Raw genomic sequence first — 17,161 nt, forward strand, 5'->3', positions numbered from 1 at the left:
GCATATTTGGGATCTCTTCACATGCTGGTCCTACCATGTCTTGCAAAGAATTACTAGTAAGTCAAACAAATAATCAATGTGTGTGTGTATGTGTGTGTGTTTTATTAATAATTCCTATTTTTTTCATTTTCCCCTTTTTTCACTTTCCTCTCAATTCTCTTAACTAATCAGGCCAGGGGAAGGACTTCCTGAGGAATATTCCATATGAGCAATAAATGCTAAATTTAGATCTTGTCAAATGGTACACTGAAATAAGTGAGATAATATTACTAAGGTTTTATCTATCTAGAGAGAAGGGGGGATATGCAAATTAGGCCAACATACCATAACAGGTCACGACCAGATAGGAGGAGGTTGCATGCACAGGTGAGGCCCAGAGCAGAGCGTAGATGGAGACAGAGACAGGGGGGCCGGCGAGCCACCATGCCCTGGCTTGGGCCGCACCGCCCCTCCCCCGCCCCCCCCAGCTGGAACGAACACAGACGTGGACAGGAGGACCGGCCCACAGCCTCCACAGCTGAGCACAGGCCCAGAAGCGGTGGGACCACCTCCTGCGGAAGCAGCTCGGCTCTCCTGCCTCCCGCGCAATTGGCAAGGGTCCTTCCCGGCTCCTGCGGAAGTGGCGCAGCTGCCTCCAGACTCCTGTGGAAGCAGTGGGGACCCTCCTGGCCGTGGAAGCAGCAGGCGGCCTACTGTACGCAATATTGCGCGATGGACTATTAGTATTTAAAACCAGTGTCTAAACCAACATAGCTTGCACCCTCCTCCACTCAGGCAATTCTCCATCTGTAAGTACATGACCCTCCCACGTTTTCATATTGAACTAGAAACCAAATGCCTTCCCCCATTCCCCCCCCCCCCCCCCCATATTTTAACATCCTTCTCTCTTTCCAGTTTTACTGTCATCACTCTAGGTTAGATAACAAATGATGATGATGATGCTAACTGATAATATCACGATAGTTCCTTTATTATTGTTTTTTTTTTTGCTTCCCATCTCTCTCCAGTCCACTGTGTTCTACACATTGTACCACACCAGTCTTCCTGAAATATGAAAAATGATCTTACCACTCAGAACTAAAATTCATCAAGAGACATCTATAGTCTGTAAGGTAAAGTAAAAATTCCTTAGTCTGGTATTTAAAGTTTTCAAATCAAACTTCACAGTTCTGTGTTCCATAACTGATCTACATAAACATTTATTTCAAAAGAAGTAATGATCTTTTCTAAAACCTTTTATTCCAGGTATTAAATGTACTCCCTAACAATTCCTGGGCACGCCTCTATTGAACTGAATACAGGGATGGGCAAAAGTAGGTTTACATCTGTTATAATAAATAATACAATAAATAATAAAAGAATTGTTTTACATACTAACAATTGTAAAACCTACTTTTGCTTCTACTGTGTAACCACTGATCATAAAGAAAAACTAAATCTTGAGATATAACAAAATCTTACAGAATCTAGTTTTCAGGTATGTGTTCTTGTGACTTTGCCCAAGCAGTTCACCACAGGAAAACAATCCTATATAAAAGGGTAATATGCAAATCAACGGACTGGCAGAATGACCAGTCGCTAGGCTGCTCACTGACCACCAGGGGGCAGACGCTCAATGCAAGGGTAGTGCCGCTCAGCCAGAAGCTGGGCTCTTGGTTGACAAGTGCAGTGGCAGCGGCAGGAGCGTCTCCTGCCTCCATGGCAGCAATAAGGATGTCCAACTGCCAGCTTAGGTCTGCTTCCTCCGGGCCTAACCCATCAGTCAGATATCCCCCAAGGGCTCCCAGACTGTGAGAGGGCACAGACAGGGCTGAGGAACCCCCCAAGGGACAAACTTAATGCACCAGGCCTCTAGTATCATATATTTACAAACATGAAAATCAAAACAGTAATTCATTGTCAACTGATTTTCAATTTCTAAGAGCAAATATGTTTTTCCCATGAAGATGGGGACTTTGCCTTTTAATCCTCTACTCTAGGGGTGTCGAACTCAATCAGAGAAGGGGCCAAAATCTAAAATCCAGCCTAAATCGCGGGCCGAATGGTTTACTGAACAGTCATAAACTGTCATTGTGATGGAAACGCAGCGGAGTGCAGTGATGACAGCGCGGTGCGGGCCACATTGCAAGGCCTGGCGGGACGGATTTGGCCCGCGGGCCTTGTGTTTGACACATGTGCTCTACTCAATTCTCAATACTTAACATCGCCTGGCACCTAGTAGGTATGAAATAAATATTTTTTGAGTGAATATACTACAGTGGAATAGGACAGTTCACACACAGCTTTGTTTTAATATTTATTGGTAGAAATAGATCTTCAAAGCATACTTTGTGTTTATATAAATTCTACATTCTCTTAAGGGTATTTTGTTTTATTTGGAGTTTTTGGCTTCCAAGTGAACTTAACATATTACCTATGCATTTGATTCTTTATAGACATTCTTTAGACGCTAAAATAAAATCTGAGAATCCATGCGCATTGTGTACCTTACTTATTATAATCGAAGATTTTTGTACTTTCCAAAAAATCACAAAAAGGCTGAACTCAAGTTAAATAACCTATATGTTCTAAAACGTCCATGTTCTAATAAAAAAATAAAAAAAACTTGTTCAGTATTATATATTGCTTGCTGTCTAAGTCAGATTGTCAGAGACGCTTCATTAAATTATCTCTATTTTTAAATATCTTAATGCACTCTCTCCCAGAGATGATCTTGTAAATATTAAACATTGTGCCATCAGCAGTAATAGCTGAAAAGCTTAAACCACCACCACACTGGTATCATTTAGATTAAATATTTTAACTTTAAAATTATATAGCTATATATACACATATGGTATGCTGCATATTAAATTTAACATTTCAAGTAACTTAAATACATTTAGCAAACATTCAGCCAAACGTTTTTTCATGAGAAGATATTGTCCTTAGAATAAAAAGGTAATGAAAGGCTTAGACACCAATGTCTGGACATAGTACTAAGACTATGGAATTTGAAGTTTCTATTGTACTATTAAGAAAATCTATTGTACTATTAAGAAAAAGAAAATCGATTTTTAACCCACTGAACTGTGCAGTGTATACAAAAGTGCATAGCATGACAAAATCACCAAAATAAAATCATTGTAAAGGTTATTTGGTTCTAGCAATATTAACTATTCTGTACTTTTGGATAATTTAACATTTACATTTTAAATTTTATATAAACGTTCTCTTTTTAACAAGTTAAAAAACCACACAAAAAATAGTTTAACTATAATAATGTTACTTTTCATCCTGGTTCATCACAAATAACAAAAGAATGCTTGAATACTCATCTCCACTGAAATGCAGTATTTTAATAAAACCATTGTTTTATTAAACACTTCATCCATTGTATACTATACTGGACCCTAAGACAGGATGCCGACATACAGGACAAGTGCAATTCTCTGAGAGCCATCGGTCAATACAATGGATGTGAAATTCGTGCATGCAAGGTAATTGCCTGAGCTTGTTTCCAGTTACATAGTCACTGATACAAACACTACAGATTTTACCTAGTTCATTGTCAATACTGTTATGCTCATAGTTCCGGGTAGAAAGATTGTCAATCTGCTCTTTGGTTAAGCCATGTATGCGATCATCATCATCACTTTCATTTAGTAAAAAGAAGTGAGCAAGGCGAAGAATAGGTAGTGTTCCAGTTTCCACTAAGTTATTTGAATTCTGCAACAGTCTACCTCTTCTACTATCACTGTTCTGGTTATGAGGCTGAGTGGTTTCATCTTCACCACTCATTTCAGTGTTGTCTTCTTGGGCCCATCTGTCTTGAGAGGAATCTTCATGGTGCTGGCTGATGTCATTCACTAAGTTACTTAGTTCTGAATCCATCTCTGGTAAGCGCTGGCCATTTCTCTGAATCTCTGACTCAGATTCGGCCTCCATTAGAGAACTTAGTTCTCCAAATCCAGTCATGATCTGCCTTAAAATTGACCGAAGAGCTAACGAGGATGGTTCAACAAGCTCATTCTCAGATATCCTACGAAGAGGAACTGTTATGGTACTAACATAGGTCCGAACACCTGACCGCTCTAAACGAGAAATAGTTCGGCGAAAGCCCCCGCTATTGCTTTCAATAGTGACTGCATTTTCTGCTAGCCCTACTCGAGACCGAGTTCTGTTTGCAATACTATCCCGATCCCGGTTCTCTCCAGGACGCATCCTTCTCACTTGAAGGTCCAGTGTGATTGTTGGGTGTCGTGCAGCACTCGAGGATCTGTTAGATTCTTCTCTTTCTTCTACTGTTATTCTTGACACGAGTCTTGAGCTAGAGAATGGGGTATGTGCTGTTCCTCTGTGTGCTCTATCTCGTTCTAAAAGGACACGAGTCATACCTCTCCTCCTAGAAGACCTTCTAATGTTTTGTTGTAAAGATCTACCTTCTCTTTGTGAATTATGATAAGCAGTGTCACTCTGTCTCTGAATTGGTGAACGGCTTCGACTACTGAAAGTAGACCGTAATCTTATTGGCTCTAATCTTTGGTTTGTATTCCTCACTGTCACATTAGTTCTAGCACCATTTTCCCAAACATGTGCTGCTCCAAATCGCTGCCCCTCCCTTTGTCCGAGTTCACTATCACCTGACGGGTTAGTGTGACTACTGAAATTAGCACGTGGAGCACTAGTTCTAGGCATGCTAACTAGTCTCCTAGTTCCATTTCTTAAACTTCCTGAGGTTGAGAAAAATCTTTCTACTGAATTCTGCCCTCTTGAGTCAAGCCTAGTTCTTGGAATGTTGGAACTACTACCACTGAAATTCACTGAGGTTTGGCTTCTTGTTCGCCTAGCCACAGGACTAGCTGATCTTTGCTGTCTATTTGTAGTATGATCACTGCTAATATCTGAAAGTGGAATGCCTATATTATCTTCACCATGAGTTTCAAATCCTCTATTCTCATGATTGATGTGGATTTCCAGACTAAACCGAAACTCTCCACTATTCGGATTTGTTCGACTCACAGCTCTCCAAGTTTGGTTCCCATTTTGTCCACTTCGAATTGCATTGCCTGTGCGACGAATGGTATTTAGCCATTCTAGTAGAAAATCTTCATCTGAACTTTCTCTAGGGACTGCTGAGTCTGAAAGCAAGCCAAATCAATTTAAGATCAATTCTTAAAATCTATCCTTAGATTTTTTTATTGAAAGTTTGTAAGATAAAGTTTTCATTAAATTATATTGAAGAACATTTGTGCATTTTAATAAAAAATTGGCAAAAAACACCTTTGCAAAAGATATCCCATATAATAAAGAGGTAATATGCAAAGTGATCATCACTCCAACACACAAGATGGCCGCACCCATGTGGTCAAAGATGGCCTCTCCCATGTGGACACAAGATGGCCACCACAAGATGGCCAGCAGGGGAGGGCAGTTAGGGGGACCAGGCCTGCAGGGAAGGAAGCTGGGGTGACCAGGCTGGCAGGGGAGAGCAGTTGTAGGCAACCAGGCCAGCAGAGAAGGGCAGTTGGGGGTGATCAAGTCTGCAGGGAGGGGCAGTTGGGGTGACCAGGCTGGCAGGGGAGGGCAGTTGTAGGCAACCAGGCCAGCAGGGGAGGACAGTTGTGGGCAACCAGGCTGGCAGGGTAGGACAGTTGGGAGGGACCGGGCCTGCAGGCAACCAGGCCTGTAGGAGAGGGCAGTTGCAGTGACCGGTCTGGCAGGGAAGAGCAGTTAGGGGTGACCAGGCCAGCAGGGTAGGGCAGTTGGGAGGAGGGGGACAAGGTCTCTCAGAGAGGGCAGTTGCAGGGGACTGGGCCAGCAGGGGAGGGCAGTTGGTGGCAATCAGGCCAGCAGGGAAGGGCAGTTGGGGGGACTAGGCCTGCGGGGGAGGGCAGTTGGGGGCAAACAAGCCTGCAGAGGGCAGTTGGAGGTGACCAGGCTGGCAGGGGAGAGAGGGGCGACCAGGCGGGCAGGGGAGGGCAATTGGGGGTAATCAGGCTGGCAGGGAAAGGCAGTTGGGTGCAATCTGGCTGGCAGGGGAACAGTTAGGCATTGATCAGGCTGGCAAGGGAGTGGTTAGGTGGTGATCAGGCTGGTAAGCAGGTAAACAGTTGGGAGCCAGCAGTCCTGGATTGTGCGATGGATGCCCAACTGCCGATTTAGGCCCAATCCCACAGGAATCTCACAGGCATACTTGAGGGGGCCCAGGTTTGAGAGGGTGCGGGCTGGGCTGAGGGACAGTACCCCCCCCCCCCCCAATATACCAATTTCATGCACCAGGCCTGTAGTACACTATTTTAGCATATTAAAATATATTTATGTAAAATACTATTCATGCAAAGCTGTGAGGAAATCCTCACCCTTGCTTTCTATATGCCTGTTATAGGCAAAATAGTAAGGCAAATGAAAAATATGCCTATACAAAAATTATACATCTATACTGGTTTATTCATATAGCAATATCACTATATAATGTGGAAATTTTATATATAATTCATCCTAAATTTGTGGAATCCTTTTGGTAAGGGTAACTCAATTGACATTTTTGCAACTAGATATTTTTGTAACCTTGGGAATTTATTTCCTATTTCTCAGGAATTGCAAAAAATGTACAGCTAAAGAAAACTGGCTTTCTGAATACAATGTTAGAACTATATTATGGAAAACTTAGGATGTTAAGTTCTCTATAGCTGTATCAATAGCAGTATAAATGTCACAGTGGATAAAATAAGCTAGTGTATATAAAATGAATAGTCAATACCTGGCACTCACAAAGAATTCAATAAATGTTAGCCATTATACATAATACTAGAGGCCTGGTGTCTCCCTCAGCCCAGCCTGCACCCTCTCCAATCTGGGACATCCCTTTCACAACCCAGGATTGCTGTTTCCCACCTGCTCACCTGCCTGCCTTCCTGATTGCCACTAACCACTTCTGCCTGACAGCCTGATCACCCCTAACCACTCCCCTGCCACCCTAATTAATGCCTAACTGCTCCCCTGCCAGCCCGATTTCCCCTAACTGCCCTCCCCTGCCAGCCTCATTGCTCCTAACTGCTCTACCCTGCTGGTCTGGTCCCCCCCACCACCATCCCTGAAAGCCTGGTCACCCCTAACTGCCCTCTCCTGCACGCTTGGTTCCCCTCCCCCGCCCCCACAACTACCCTCCCCTGCAGGCCTGGTCACCCCCAACTTCCCTCCACTGCCAGCCTGGTCACCCCTAACTGCCCTCCCCTGCTGGCCATTTTGTGACAGCCATCTGTGTCCACATGGTGGCAGCCATCTTTGACTACATAGGGGCAGCCATCTTGTGTGTTGGAGTGACAGCCAATTTGCATTAACAGTTTTTCCCAAACTTTTGAGATATGTGTACCCCTTCTATAATTTTCATAATGCTGAGTACCCCTCGTACTCATGAAAATGTAGAATTAGGTGCAGCTAAGTACAGTGCAGTGCATATCCCCACCAAACTCCGGTGCAACGTGTACCCGCACCAAACTCTTCCCATACCCCTGGGAGTATGCGTACCACACTTTGGGAAACACTGAATAACAAAATACATTTTTGTTCATTTAAAACAAGCTCCATGAAGACTAAGGATTTTATTTTATTCACTGGTAAATTTCCAACCTCTATAACAGTATTTGATGCAAATCAGATTAGAAATTTATTTTATTGAAAGAATCAATTTTAGAAATTAATGTATTCCTGATAGTCTTCTTTGATCTGATACTACTACTGTGGTAATAGCTTCAGTTTTCCTTATTTAACTAGTGGATTATACAAAGTGCAAAACTGAATGAAAGGCATACTAATACACATTAACTATATAGATTTTATTCTACTCAAAAATAGCTATTAAATGAGATTGCTTTGGTTTCATATCATTACTGCAATCTCTCATAAAAAGCTTTTTAAGCCGAGACCAGTTTGGCTCAATGGATAGAGGGTCGGCTTGGGGACTGAAAGGTCCCGGGTTCGATTCCGGTCAAGGGCATGTACCTTGGTTGTGGGCATATCCCCAGTAGGGGGTGTGTAAGAGGCAGTTGATCGATGACTCTCTCATCGATGTTTCTAACTCTCTATCTCTCTCCCTTCCTCTCTGTACAAAATCAATAAAATATATTTTTTAAAAAAAGCTTTTTAAAATATATATATATTTTTTTATTTCAGAGAGACTAAGGGAGAGGAAGGGAGAGATATAGAAACATCAATGATGAGAGAGAACTGATCAGCTGCCTCCTGCACACTCCCTACTGGGGATTGAGTCCAAAACCTGGGCATGTGTGACCAGGAATCAGTCAGTCACCTTCTGGTTCATGAGTCGATGCTCAACCACTGAGGCACACTGGCTGGCAAAACTTTTTTTAAATGTTGTCTTAAGGTTGTTAATCAGCTGAAGGTATAAAATAAACACCAACTTTAGCCATATTTTAAAGATATAAACTATTTTGTACGTGGTAAGTACATTTTCAATTAAAACAAAGGACCAGTATTACCAGTTGTACCAATATGGTAGTATAATTTACATATCTAAATATAAAGTAGAAAAAGGGTTAATATCCAATTTCCATTTTAATTTGGAAAAACACATAGTAAAATGCAAGTAAACATTACCTAAATGGTACTTCCTTCTTTAATTACTAGAATGTAGTGGTAAGTGTGTGTGTCCAAGAGTTCACTATTTATCCAACAAAATCTATTCTACCTTTCTTTTATTGTAAATGCAGCATAATAGTCACGTTGGACTGCCTGGCAGTTAGGTGTGGCTATATGACTAAGTTCTCATCAATGGGATGGGAGTGGAAGTGATATATCTCACTTTCAAGCTGGTGCCTGCATCTCCCTCATGCCAGCTGGAACCTGGATATGACTGTGATTTAGCTTGATCATGCAAACAGTATCCTGGAGAAGCTGTGTCCAATAAAACTTTGTGTCATAGTGGAGAGGTCCTGTATCTATCCTATCCAATGCAGATACCACTAGGCACATGTGACTATTAAGCACTCGAATGGGGCTAACATGACTGTGGCACTGCATTTTTTATTTCATTAGTCACATGTAAACAATACAGTTGTAGAAACTTCTGATTGAATGGGTTCCGTCCGGGAGGATTTATGGAGCAAAGTTTGCCTACCTTCCCTGGCCTATTAACATGAAAGAGAAATAAACTTCTATTTTATTGAGCCATTACATTTTTTGGTTATTAATAATCTTTGCCCTGAATAATATAATGCTCTTACATTACATATGAAACCCACTAGTAATATTGTAAATACCTCTGGGGAAGGAAGTAGACCTGGTAAGAAGAACATTAAAGTTGGCTTTACTTTTAAACTTATATACTTCTTATTTAGTTTGAATTCTTTTCACAAGAACTTTGTTTTTTATCACAGCTTCTTATATTATGATTTAGTATTTGCTCAATAAAATGACAAAGCAAACAACAAAACAAGTAAAACAGGTTTTCTGATGCATTGCCCTACATAAAGTTTTAGAAGCTAGGTTTAGTTATATTATTTTAAACAAAGTTGTGTGTACATTCTAAGATTAAAAAGAACTATGCTGGTAATTAATTTAATTGCATACTATTTCATATATGTGATCTCCCTGAAGGCAAATCTCTGTGTGTAAGATATTTCTGTATTTATATTGCCTGTCCATATTACCTAATTACACATCCCTGTCCTATATTGCCTAATTATACTGCTTTGCATATAATATATAAATGCTATCTGAGTAGTACATCTAAACTGGAAATTATTAAAAAAAAAAAAATGCTGTACAAGATCTAGTAAGTTCATTTCCGCAATTGCTCTAATCAGACACGTTCCTCACGGAGAGTCCACAGTACCTCTGGTATTTGTCCCATTTCTAAAGTCAGGCCGAGATGCTGGTTGTTCCTTGACTCCATTTAACCGCTGTTGTAGTTCTTCTGATGTTATTTCCCCTAAAACAATGAAAAATTGTTCACTGAAATGAAAAACTTTAAATTACAAAGTTTTATTGTAACTCATGAAGGGTAAGACTAATCTTTAGCTGTAGAAGACATTTTATTGTTTTCATGTTCTATACATTGAAGACAGTTAAAAATATTTAAATGTTGCAAATACACATCATTTTGGTTGGGTTTCATTAATATTTTATTAAAATTAAGACTTTATTTTAATAATTAATAAAGTACCCTCAGTTGATACACTTAATCTTTAATTCCATGAATTTTCATCAAAGTTAAAAAGAAATTAAGGGAGTATTTATAGAGAAAATTTCTAATGTTTATTTACTTGAACTTCAATAGTTCATTACATAGGTCATCAATATACAATATGCAAATGTGCTCTATATAAATATATAATATATTGATACAAGCATACAAATTTCAATGAGTTCATTTGTAAAATAAATTTATAAAAAATTTATAGAGCACATTGGACTTTTTTGGTAGTTATTAAATCAGTTAAATTAATTATAATGCTTCAAATAAGTTACAATTGGGTTTTAACTACAGGAGTCCTCTTTATCCTTAGGGGATAAGTTCCAAGACACCCAGTGGATGTCTGAAACTATGCATAATATCAAACCCTATATATAGTATGTTTTTTCCTATATATACATATCTATGATAAAGTTTAATTTATAAATTAAGTACACCAACTATCATAATACAATTATAAAAATATACTATAATGAAGTGAATGGTTTGGGGCCATTACTAAGTAAAATAAGAGTTATTTGAACATAAATACCCCAATATCACCACAGTTGACCTAATAACAGAGACAACTTCTAAGTGAGTAATGGATGGGTAATGTATGCAGGGTGATATGATAGACTAAGGGATGGTTTACATCCAGCGCAGGACAGCATAAGATTTCTTAATGGCCGAAACCGGTTTGGCTCAATGGATAGAGAGTCGGCTTTGGGACTGAAAGGTCCCGGTTTCGATTCCGGTCAAGGGCATGTACCTTGGTTGCCAGCATATCCCCAGTAGGGGGTGTGCAAGAGGCAGCTGATCAATGACTCTCTCATTGATGTTTCTAACTCTCTATCTCTCTCCCTTCCTCTCTGTAAAAAATCAATAAGATATATTTTTTTTAAAAAAGGTTTCTTAATGGTAATCAGAATGGCATGAAAATTTATTTCTTTTTTTTAAAATATATATTTTATTGATTTTTTTACAGAGAGGAGGAGAGAGGGATAGAGAGCTAGAAACGTTGATGAGAGAGAAACATCGATCAGTTGCCTCTTGCACACCCCCTACTAGGGATGTACCCGCAACCAATGTACAATACATGCCCTTGACTGGAATCAAACCTGGGACCTTTCAGTCCGCGGACCGACACTCTACTACTGAGCCAAACCAGCTTCAGCGAAATTTATTTCTTACCTTGGATAACTGAAACCTCGGAAAGAGAAACTATGGATAAGCAGGGGGGAGAGGGGACAGACACACAACTACAATAATTTTATAAAAATAGGACCACCTATGTAAATATTATGTACATTAACCTGTCAGTTTGGCAGTTGTATAACGGTGCTCTATGTATAATATTCTTACCTATTTATAAAATACACAAACCTATGATTTTCTATTTTGTTATATTAAAAAGTTCTTACCAGTGTAGCTCAATTGTTTGAAGTATCCTCCTATATACAGAAAGATTGTGGGTTCAATTCCTGGTCAAGGCACATACCCAGTTAGACACATACAGAAGGCAACCAATCGATGTTCTCTCTTATATTGATGTTTCTCTCTCTCTCTCTCTTCCCCTCTCTCTAAAATCAATAAGCATATCCTCAAGTGAGGATTAAAAAAAAGTACAGGATATTTTGGAAGGAAGAAGAAGGGGGGAAAAAATTCTCCTTATTTCGAAATTCTTCTTTGATGATGAAAAAGGTGTTTCCTCTTTTACCATCACTTACCCGGGGTGCCTAAAAGATTATGGTCTCTCATTAGCCGGTAATCTTCATCACTGAGTTCACTAATAAACTGATAATAAGCTTCCTCTCTGTGGAGACGCTCTTGTTGCCATCTTCTCTCATTTTCAGGATGATCATGGTCTTGAAATAAGGTTTCTTCACCACCATCATCTGATGTAGATCTAGACTGATTCATTCTGAGATTCCTGGCTTTCTGTTCAAACAAGATTATAAAATTCAAGGTATTAGTCACAGACTACGCATGGCTTCATGTTTTTAACTTAGCTTTTTTATTTTTTATTTTTTTAATATATTTTGTTGATTTTGTACAGAGAGGAAGGGAGAGAGATAGAGAGTTAGAAACATCAATGAGAGAGAGTCATCGATCAGCTGCCTCTTGCACACCCCCTACTGGGGATATGCCCACAACCAAGGTACATGCCCTTGACCGGAATCGAACCCGGGACCTTTCAGTCCCCAAGCCGACGCTCTATCCATTGAGCCAAACCGGTCCCGGCGAGCTTTTTTAAACTCATTTAAAAATTTTGTCTCCTACTCAAAGATTTCACGTGCCAAATCTTACAGTGAGGAACTTACATATAAAATTAAAACCAGCTTCTAGGAATTAGAACACAATTGGACCTACTTCTTTGCCTAAAGCTATCATTTAAGTCAAACTGGCTTTGGTTTCACCACACATCTCATACCTGAATACCAAAGTGATTATCTCATTTTTTACCCTTTGACTCTCAAGTACAGTTGGTCTAAAAGCCTTCATTAATGTTTCAAATATCTGGGTTCTTCATGTTAACAAATTTTAAGCTTGAATCATACACATCCTTTTTTTTTTAATAAGCAAATGGCTATTAGAAATGTATTATTTACATTTATTTTGAGCAAGGGTATTCTTCCCAAAATAAAGCTCATAAATGTTAATATTAGAACCCCCACCCTCATCCAATTATACTTTTGTTGAGGTAAAAATAATTTAGCAGACTGTATTTATTGAATAGATCAGTGGTTCTCAACCTTTCTAATGCTGCAACCCTTTAATACAGTTCCTCATGTTATGGTGACCCCAACCATAAAATTATTTTCGTTGCTACTTCATAACTGTAATTTTGCTACTGTTAATGAATCATAATGTAAAATCTGTTTTCCAATTGTCCTAGGCTCTACAGCAGCGGTTCTCAGCAGGGTTGCCTAACTTAGAATAGACTTATAGTTGATGTCTCCTTAAGTCTAACAGGAAAAAATACCCAAGGCATGGCACTGAGGTTTGTTTAAGTGTGTCAAAGCATTTTGTGTCTCCCTCTCCGAAACCTCATCCCTAAACCTGGAATGGTCTAGTCCCAGATGTTTCTAGGCAAACACTATCTTTGGGATTATATTTAAATGTCATTCCTGAGCAGCTTAATTTTAAATTATTAGAATATCAAGGGGAAGAAATTATTTGTTTCATAAATATTTTAGAATTTTTATTGATTTTTATAGAGAGGAGGAGAGAGGGAGAGAGAGAAACATCAATGATGAGAGAGAATCACTGGTTGATTGGCTGCCTCCTGCACAACCCTCACTGGGGATGGAGCTCACAACCTGGGCAAGTGCCCTTACTGGGAATCAAACTTCTTGGTTCGTGGGTTGACCACTGAGCAACTAAACACGAGCTGGGCCAAACAAATCTATTTAGTAAATCATTAAAGCAACAGTTGTCAACTAGGAGTACACATCAAACTCACACGAGAAAATTTTAAGAAACACAGATGCCCAGATCTTATCCCTAATCCTTGGTCAGAATTTTCCAGGGTAGGACTAAGTCAATCTTTAAGTGCTAACTTGGGTGTTTCTGTGGATGAAATCATTCCTTAACCACTTCTGGTATGTGATATAACACATGACTTAATAGAGGCTGGACGATTAAATGACTATGTTGCCAATGAAGCAACAGTTGTGACTCTCAGTGTTTAATAAACCAACTACTTTATTTATTTATTTATATTTAACCCTCACCCGAGGATATTTTTCCATTGATTTTTAGAGAGAGTAGAAGAGGGGAAAACTGAGAGAAACATTGATGTGAGAAACATCGATTGGTTGCCTCCTGCCCAAACCGCTACCAGGCAGAGGCCGGGGAGGAGCATGCAGGACCCAATGACCACAATCAAACCTTGGACCCAGGACTTCAGTTGCAGACGATGCTCTATCCACTGAGCCAACGCATCTAGGGTGCAAACTACTTTAAAGTGAAATCAGCCTACAGGTCTAAACTATTGTATGAGTAAACAAAATCCAATTCCATGCATATTCTAACATTAAATTACAATTCAAGGATTTTTTTTAGTCATTATTACATCATTTTTAAGGAAAGATCTAGGAGCACTATCCAACCAAATGCAAATTAACATTTTAAGACTCGAAAGAAATCTTAAGACTCAAGATTTCTTTTTATTTTCAGAATAATAGGACTAAGATCATCATTAGTAAAGAGCATATTTGGTAGGTACATCAATAATATGATTTTTATGTTAAACAATTTAAGAATTTGAATCCTATCATAAAATCAAGCTATCCTGGATAGTATTCATAAACTTAAGAGCTTTTCCTCAAAGGTAATTTTCTTGTATAATCAACTATAACTAAATCAAAATGAATACCTAATTTTCCTTTCAACATGCTTTTAATATATGCAATGGTATCCATCTTTCAATGGTTTTTGTGTTTTTGAAGCTGCCCATCTGAAGCAATAAAAGATAGTTAAAGTATTTAATAATAAGTCGTCTCTTCGAAGGTTAGGAGCCGCGGGTAGTCCCCCACCCTGCTGCAAAATCAAAGCAAAATCTCCAGTGGATTTTGTTAGACGCTCACCTAGAAAATTAGATCCCCAAATAATTCGATCATGAAAAGCTCCCCCAAGGCCTTTTCCTCGCCACAGAATCCAGGCCTTGCCTCCTACACTGTCCCTCTCCTGGGATCACAGCTCCCGGTCCCAGGCCTGCCTTCCTATCGCGTCCCCGTTCGGATGCTGCCAGGGTTAGGTGGCTCCAACTTACTTCTAAACCTGCACTTCTTGCCACCCCCGCCCGCCATACGGCTACTGGTTCCTTTTCTGGCGGTTGCAACGGAGGCTCGCGCCGGGTGCGGGCTCCACGACAACAAACAGACCGGGCTCGAGCCCCACCAACCTCTTCCCGGCCACGAGGAACGCTCCCCTCTGCACCCGCTTCCCACGGAGGCGGGTGACAGACGGTGCAGCTGGTCCAATCACCAGCGAGGGCAGCTCCGCCCGAGAGAAACCAGCCAATCGGAGGAGAGATGAGGGCCGTCCAGGAGGGCCAGCTTTCTCAGGGCCTCCCGGAAGTGGCGGTGGGTCCCAGCGCGTCCTCCCGAGCTGACCCCGCCGGCTGCTGGGGCGCTGTGCCCCTGCCCGGAGGAGAGTCCTTGGCAGGTGGTTTTCCTTTCAGGCCCCGGCGGCTGTGACCTGGAGGCGGCAGGGGCTTGCCCCGGGCGGCCGCCGCGCCCTCTGATCTCTACTGAAGCCGGTGCCGCGGCTTGGGATGGGTCTTTGGAGGGAGGGTGTGGAGGGGGAACTGCAGGCCCCAGCCGCCCTCCCCCTCGGCCAGGTTCACCCCCTACGTGGCCAGGAGGCGCTCGGGAGTGCTCCTGAGAACTGCGTCCGGCGCGATCCCGGAGGCCCGCCTGCCGCGTTCCGCCCTCCACGCCGGCGTTCAGCATCGCGCTCGGCGTCCCTGGGCCTCCTCCCTGCGGGGGCCGAGCACCCGGCCGCTGGGCGCTCACGGCAGCCGCAGGGTCCCAGGAGCACCGCCTGCGTTCCATGCTCGGGAAGAACCAGCACCTACTCTGAGCTTTGGTGTTGCTAGTTTGCCGAGCCTGGCTACAGAGTGCTATCCAACAGTCTGTTCCTGTCTACCCAATGTTCGGGTACCCCATGGCTAACCAGCCAGGCTCTTCCTGCTCACAGGGACCTGGAAATGACAAATCCCAATCAATTCTGGAGTGCTTAGATTTGTGCTTCTTCACTGTACCGCTAGGAAGGCACTTGAAAACCCCTCACACTCACGTGTCTGATGTTATTTCTGAGATGAGACACTTAAACTCACCATTAGTTAAGCCCTTAACTAGGGCTCTGCCTCGTTATAAACTACATTCCTGACATCTTACTATCCACAAGATTTAATCATTGCACAATGCTCACCCTGCTGTTACTCATTTATTCATTCAGGGAATGAGGAGCTACTCTTTCTCCATCATGATACTAAGTGCTTGGGTAACTGTCTTTGCATGGATGAGCTACCAGTGTGGATAGACAAGTAAAAAAGAAGTCAGCGTATTCTTGTAGATATTAAAGTGGAAATAAATATTGCAGTCTACAAGGCCTTTCAGATATTTTTGCCGCATACCTCTACAGACTCTTGGCATCACAGGACAACCATCAGAGGAATTTTTAAGCAATGCCAAACCCTATATATATATTTAACTTCCTTTACCTCCCAGGTTTCAACTCAGAAATCTTTTTCAAGAGTTTTTTAAATTATACCGTTGAAGTGACACCCTCACCTCACCCTCCAGTCAAATCTCCACACATAAAACCAGGAAGATGTCCCTTTGTGTATAACTATTTTAGCACATTCATTCACTTAAGTGCTTATTGAGTGCCCTGTGTATTAGATACTAGTGATAACAGCAGAGAAAAAGACAATAAAGGTCCTTGCCCTCCTTTCCAATGGAAACAAAGCCACTGAGAAAGTACTTACAATGATTTTCTGTTAATTTATAAGTCTCCTCATGTAAGAGTCTAAATTCCTTGTTTTAAAAAATGATTTTATTCATTTTTATAGTCCCAGAACTTAGCATAGCACTTGGCACAACATTCTCAGACTTTTGCATGGATGAGCAGAGAAAAATGCAAACAAGATTAATACATGTTAGTGCAATGACCTCAAAAATTGTGAGTACAAGTCAGAGGAAACCTCATAGAAGTATACCAAACCCAAGCAGAAACAATGTTATATATCTATATGTGTTTTAAAGAGTGAAATATTCCATTGAGTGCAAAAGTATTTTAAATATTAAACTGATAAAATGTATATATCCTGAGTCAAAATCCAATCAAATGATTTACCTGATGAGAAGCTTCAGATTTTTGTGAGTAGATAGGCAATATATATAAGTTGAATCCAATACCTTGCTTCAGTTTTTGTAGCCAAGACAAAGTGACTAGAAAAGGAGAGTAGAAGTGATA

At 40.9% G+C, this 17,161-nt stretch overlaps 1 protein-coding gene and 1 long non-coding RNA gene across 9 annotated transcripts; one reads left to right on the forward strand and one right to left on the reverse strand.

Moving 5' to 3' along the window:
• Positions 1-2,283: 2,283 nt before the first annotated feature.
• On the reverse strand, positions 2,284-17,161 carry RNF6 (ring finger protein 6). Of its 8 annotated transcripts, none has more exons than XM_036455174.2 (5): positions 14,952-15,132; positions 14,556-14,636; positions 11,905-12,115; positions 9,836-9,931; positions 2,284-5,120 (listed from the first exon to the last, which is right to left on the reverse strand). In XM_036455174.2, the coding sequence occupies exons 3-5, from the start codon at positions 12,095-12,097 to the stop codon at positions 3,367-3,369; spliced, it is 2,043 nt and encodes a 680-aa protein (XP_036311067.1). In that variant the 5' UTR covers positions 12,098-12,115; positions 14,556-14,636; positions 14,952-15,132; the 3' UTR covers positions 2,284-3,366. The 8 variants fall into 8 exon arrangements, with proteins under 8 accessions (XP_036311067.1, XP_045444414.1, XP_045444415.1 ...); XM_045588460.1 differs by lacking the exons at positions 14,556-14,636; positions 14,952-15,132 and adding an exon at positions 15,295-15,831 and having other exon boundaries at positions 4,146-4,355; positions 5,002-5,120; XM_045588458.1 differs by lacking the exons at positions 14,556-14,636; positions 14,952-15,132 and adding an exon at positions 17,042-17,161.
• LOC118728565 lies at positions 15,218-16,292 on the forward strand. The gene is made up of 2 exons (XR_004990929.2): positions 15,218-15,346; positions 16,142-16,292. It is a non-coding gene; the product is annotated as an uncharacterized LOC118728565 (long non-coding RNA).

The sequence above is a fragment of the Pipistrellus kuhlii genome, unplaced genomic scaffold (genome assembly GCF_014108245.1).
Source record: "Pipistrellus kuhlii isolate mPipKuh1 unplaced genomic scaffold, mPipKuh1.p scaffold_m20_p_3, whole genome shotgun sequence".
NCBI lineage: Eukaryota > Metazoa > Chordata > Mammalia > Chiroptera > Vespertilionidae > Pipistrellus > Pipistrellus kuhlii.